Here is a 5,792-nt window from a genome sequence, read left to right on the forward strand (position 1 = left end):
AGATCATTCTTAATTTATGAGATCCTCTGGTGACTCAACAGGGTGAGTATTAGGTGAGTATTACTAACTGGCTCACTGGAGACAAGGAGGCAGGCACACGCTCAGGCACACATAGGGGGGATTGAAAACATATGGCATGACTTAAGCCTTCTGAGGACTCATTTGGATTGGGGGTGGAGGGAGAGAGAGGAACTTTTGTGAGTGTAATATTTACTGTTCGTTTTATATTGTTTATTTGACTTTTGTTTATCTATTTCACTTGCTTTGGCAATGTTAACAGATGTTTCCCATGCCAAGATGTTTCCCATGCCAATAAAGCCCCTTGAATTTAATTTAATTTAATTGCATGGGAGAGGGGGCTTGGTCAGTCAATAGGGAGGTGAAATGACTGGTGGTGGGAGGGGCTGAGAGAGTACAGGGAGCAGATATCAAGCACTTTCACTTTCAGGCTAGCCTCTGTCTGAGCTCACACAGACAGACTGCCCAGAGGGCGAGAGAGAGATAGTGGGTCTGTTTCTCTCACTCTGTCCATTAGCCATTTAAAGGGTGAGAAGAGAGTGAGGTCTGTAATATACTGGGTCAACAGGGGAGAGAGAGACAGACAGACGGAGGGAGGGAGGGAGAAAGGGAAAGGCTGCAGCTTGACAAACTGGGAGGTGGGAAAATCCAAAGTGAGAGCACAGTGCAGATTGAATGAGAGAAGGGGGTGTGGAGATTTGGAAAGTACCAGGGAGACAAAAGGAGGAATTCTAAAAAAGGGGTCAACTAAGCTGGAGTCTCAACAGTAGAGGAAAAAGAAAAGACTCAGAGCTCTCTCTCTCTCTGTGTCACACACTTGACGGAACCGCTGAGGAAACTTTGCCTAGTCAGACCAGAGGATTTATTTCAGCTGCGTATTGCATGCTTTCAAACACAGAAATGGAGAAGTGGCCTTTCTCATGAAGATAAAAGGATGTTACGATCAGGTAAGAGAAATTCAGTGATGACATAAATTCAGAGTATGCAAAAGTTAATTGATTGATTCGTGGATTTGTATTTGTTGAATTCATTTGACCAGATTAGTGGATTTGTATTTGTTTAATTCATTTGACAACATTACCATTGTACTGTAATTCATATAGTGGTTCTGTAATTTGGATTTGTAGTTAATTTGCTCAAACTATTAATTAAAGCAACAAGTTAACATGAAGTTATGATGTTTCTCATTAAGCATGTGGCTGGAACCACATGGGCAGGACACATACATTTTCCATCCGTTAACCTGCTGCATCTCTCTCTCTCTCTCTCTCTCTCTCTCTCTCTCTCTTTACTTCAATCTCTCACAGTTTTTCTGTTGCTATCAATGTTGACACTCCAAGGTAGCGGATGTGATTACTTTTTGAGGGGGGTTGTCGATAATCTTCAAACCACCCTTAACTCGGACCACGCTGGATTTGTGAGTTGAACGTTGTGGCTATCCTCCTGTACCTGCATGCACCCTGAGTAATGACAGTGGTTTAAAAAAATATGCTTTCACTTCCTAGTGGTTACATTTTTTTATCAATTCGATTTTTTGTCTATTGGCATAGATACTCTTGTGAATACTGTGATTCCTGAACCATTTTTTTCCTCCAAGCGTAAGGTGTTCCCTAAAGACTATTGGATTTCCCACCACTACAATGTCAACCTGCTGTGCAACACTGATCCGGTGAGGCACCATCTATTGATTAAATGACACCATTTTAATAAATGATTTATTCTCGTGTTTTATACAAACATGTCACACTTAGAATATCTGCTATGTCTATCATTAAATCCTTCATTCTGATTTTCTGTTGAGCAATGCGGGAGGACTGGCTCGTGGTAATGGCTGGAGCGGAGTTTGTGGAATGGTATTAACCATTCGCTCCCTTCCAAACATTTTATGAGCCGTCCTCCCCTCCGCAGCCTCCACTGGTTCCAGTACTCTAAAGTCTAAATGTGTGTTGTCAGCGTTACTGGGCAGGATAATCAATAACCTCTGATTAGCACAATGATGATCAGCTCTGTGTGGTGCTCCGTCTATTCAAATCATCAGCGTAACCTCTGTGTCTAAAATCCTGCTTCTGCCTCTCGGCTGCCCCTCCAGTGTTGTGTGTTCCGAGCTGCGACTGTTCTCTCTGACTCCTGGCTCCAGCTCCGCAGCCAGCTGTGGCCAGAGCACCAAAGCTTCGAATTCATCTCCAACCTTATACAAGCCCTGGGTGACAGGGGTATGACAAAAGGGGTAGGTATAACTTTACCATGTCGTGGACATACTCTAGTCATAGCCGCGGGAGGTTTGGGGCCGAGGGTGCAGCACTTTTTCACTAAAGTCGTGCATTGGTCCTGTATTAGCGAAACAATATAGCCGTCTGTATTGCCGGAAAATCTTTCTTCTCCAAACTACATTCCGAGGCTATGACTAATAGTCTATATGAACTGTTTTGGATAGATAGTGTACTGTAGGTTGCAGGTGGGGGTGAACAAGTAGCAGCATGTACTCAAAAGAGACGGACACAGCAGCCTTAAACATTTGAGACTAAGTTATGTAAAACATAAAACAACTATGCCCTAGCAAATGCAACAAAACACTATAAAGATGCCATGTTGTAGTAAAAAAAATGACAGAAAATGGTTAAAACAGGGGAGAATAACGTTTTTTCAAGGCTTAGCCAACCGTTCACATAACAACAGAATGCAGCACCCGACTGAAGAGAGAAGAGACAACAACAGCGCGCTCTGGAAAGAGAGTGGAAGGCAGGTTGCAAGTTCATTTACAGCAGCGCATCCCCTGAACGATAACGACATGTAGGTGAGAAGCCTGACCACGGAGACGGGGGTGAGAAGGTGATGAAGTGTACTTCATGAGCTGTAACCGAAAAACAACTGGTATTTCGAAAGTTTGAGTTGAGGGAGAAAGTGTGGTGAAACAAATATTTTTAGTATCTTGCTAACGTTAGCTCTATCGAATTACCCGTTAGCTAGCCAGGGAAATGTTGAGCAACATTAGCCAACTTAACTGATCAAATAATTGAGTTTATGGTGTGAAAATGAGCTGGCTAATGAAGTCAGACAGCTACAACATCAGATGAGCTAACGTTAGTAACCTAACCAGTTACCAGTATTTACTGGTAACTTTATACGACTCCTTGCCGTTCCTCAAGTTATAAAGCGTTAGTTGCTTACTGGACTCTGGCAATTTGAAACGTTATCGTTAACTATAAAACGAACTAACTACTATCTGATCTGTGAACTAATATTTCCCCTCTACAGTACAGTATGTGGTTAATTTTCAGGATGGGAGAATTAGGTGAAAATGAGGCGCTGCTTGTTAATTAAGCAGTTAGGTGGAGTTGAAGCTGGGCCTGGTTTAAGCTGGATGTCACTATAGAGGTGAATGTTCCATTCGGATTGTTCCACCACACACTTTCTCACATTTTCAATCCGGCGCCAGTGGATAAAAAGGGCTATGCCAGGTGTAGTACTCTGCCTGAAAGAGATCAATTATGCCAACAAAAGGTATCATGCTCTGCTGGCACATTGAAGAACAGATGTACTCAGGCAGAAAGTGTACAGTGTAATAATGTGCAGTGTAGCCCAAAGATTATTGCTTTTGTTGTGTTGAATTTAACAGTAACACGTGTGTGAGTGAGTGGGGATTATTTAATTTTTTACCCAGTGAACGTTATTTTTGCACACATGTAGCCTTGTGCACTGGATCAATGTCTACCATAGTGGCCGCTATAATAGAGCAAAAATAGAATGCCTGTTTGATTCTTTCTATTTGTACTAAATATGTTTTTTTCCCCCCAAGTGCAATATTTAGATGTGAGTGGTCACAAGCATTCTATTATAAAGGCTGTCATGGCTAACTGCAATATTAGTATATTGTTTTTTTCTCAAGACTTGAGTGTCATTTGCAGTAAAGTCTAGGCAACAAGTAACATTGTATTTCTTGCTTTACATTTTTTAGCTATGAGTTAGGTTCACTTTAACCACTTTTTTTTATTTTGCACACAGTGACTGACTGATCATGTAGATCATATTATTTGTTGTTTAATTAGTTAACCTGCATTTCCCCCAGCAGGGATTTTTTTGCATGTTTCAGGGAGGGGGGGGAAGTTTCACCTTTTTGGGCCCTCACCAGTTTGCATCCCTGTTTTTTTTCCTGACCATGTGGCTTGACTATGCAATGACCAGTGCATAATTTTCCTGTTTAGGTCACCTATAATGTATGCAATGTACATCACAGAGGTTAACTCCCCAGAGAACTGGCTATCAATCAATGACAGTGCTTGCACTGTATGTTTGTTTAATAACAACTCCTCTCCTCCTTTATCCCCCTTTCCTCTCCCTTATCACATCCCTCTCACAGAGATTTGAGGATCCTGACCCTTCAGTTCTTCCCTCTGTCTCCTCTCCAGAGGAACTTCTCAACTTCACTTCATCTGTTTTCTCCAAATGGCTGGAGCTGGGGTGCTCGACCCCGGTGGACACTTGTCCCTTCCCCACTCTGGCCTCTCCTGCTGGGGAGGAAGAAAGGGCAGCTCTGGAAAGTAAAAAAGTGAGGTTATTAACCACACGAGCAGTTCACATGGAGAATGAAGGGGAAATAGGGATGAGGTTACACACACCTCCACCAACCAATAGGAGCCCACCATCCAAAGGTGGGCTCCTATTAGTTCTTTCTGGGTCTTTTTTTTTAAACCTTTATTTAACTAGGCAAGTCAATTAAGAACAAATTCTTATTTACAATGACGGCCTACATTGGAGCCTCCTGTTATGTGGACTGACTGGATGCTACTGTAGAGCAGTTGCTAAAGTTACTGAAGTGGATCTCTAATGGCGCACACAAAATGGTTTGGAGCACTTGTTGGCTTTTTCTTCTCAATCTGTCCATTTTAGCTGTTCTAATGCAGTAAGCTTTGTCAATCAAGTGACTGACATGCACACTTAATTGTTGCACTGAATGTACAACTGCAGTCAAGATTATGTATAGAATAACAACCTTTTAATTTACTGTCTGCACACCAGAGTTCTATTATCGCCATAAGAAACCATTACGTACCTATACAACATAGCCATATGTATAAAAAGCCATATTCTATGCAAGCTAACTAAACACTAACAAGTGTTTTATATTGAGCAAGATACAGAACATAAATTATTGTCCAATATTTCTGATCAAATTCATATGATGTTTACAATGCAGTGGAATTTGTATATTTGTTTGTTTGTTGGTCTTCAATTAATGTTTTTTTTTTCTATGAACCTTTGTATATACTGCATCTTGTAAATAAAAACCATGCAGCCGTTATGAGTTTCTCTGATGTAGTCTTGTGTAGAGATCCCCGAGTGCTGACTGTTACCATCCCCAGTGTGGGGAGTATTTTGCAATTGCTGCAGATCTGCACTGCTGTCTGATTCTCAACAGCTATCCTTTTTCTTTCTGTCTCCTACAGGAAGACTTCTGTCATAAGTAAGTTGTAGTTCAATAGAATATTTATGTCTGCAGCTACTGGGTAGGCCTACAACTGAGCCAAATCACTCACATTAATTACACACATCAGCTATATGTACAGTGGGGCAAACAAGTATTTAGTCAGCCACCAATTGTGCAAGTTCTCCCACTTAAAAAGATGAAAGAGGCCTGTAATTTTCATCATAGGTACACTTCATGACAGACAAAATGAGAGAAAAAAAATCCAGAAAATCACATTGTAGGATTTTTAATGAATTTATTTGCAAATTATGGTGGAAAATAAGTATTTGGTCAATAAGAAAAGTTTATC

At 41.2% G+C, this 5,792-nt stretch overlaps 1 protein-coding gene across 1 annotated transcript; it reads left to right on the top strand.

Annotated features, from left to right (window-relative positions):
- The first annotated feature begins 431 nt into the window (after positions 1–431).
- Positions 432–5,317, top strand: LOC112234884. Its single transcript, XM_024403198.2, has 5 exons — positions 432–965; positions 1,326–1,435; positions 1,616–1,687; positions 2,108–2,245; positions 4,376–5,317. The coding sequence occupies exons 1-5, from the start codon at positions 953–955 to the stop codon at positions 4,733–4,735; spliced, it is 693 nt and encodes a 230-aa protein (XP_024258966.1). The 5' UTR covers positions 432–952; the 3' UTR covers positions 4,736–5,317.
- Positions 5,318–5,792: the final 475 nt, after the last annotated feature.

Source organism: Oncorhynchus tshawytscha, linkage group LG23 (assembly GCF_018296145.1).
Source record: "Oncorhynchus tshawytscha isolate Ot180627B linkage group LG23, Otsh_v2.0, whole genome shotgun sequence".
In the NCBI taxonomy this organism is placed as follows: domain Eukaryota; kingdom Metazoa; phylum Chordata; class Actinopteri; order Salmoniformes; family Salmonidae; genus Oncorhynchus; species Oncorhynchus tshawytscha.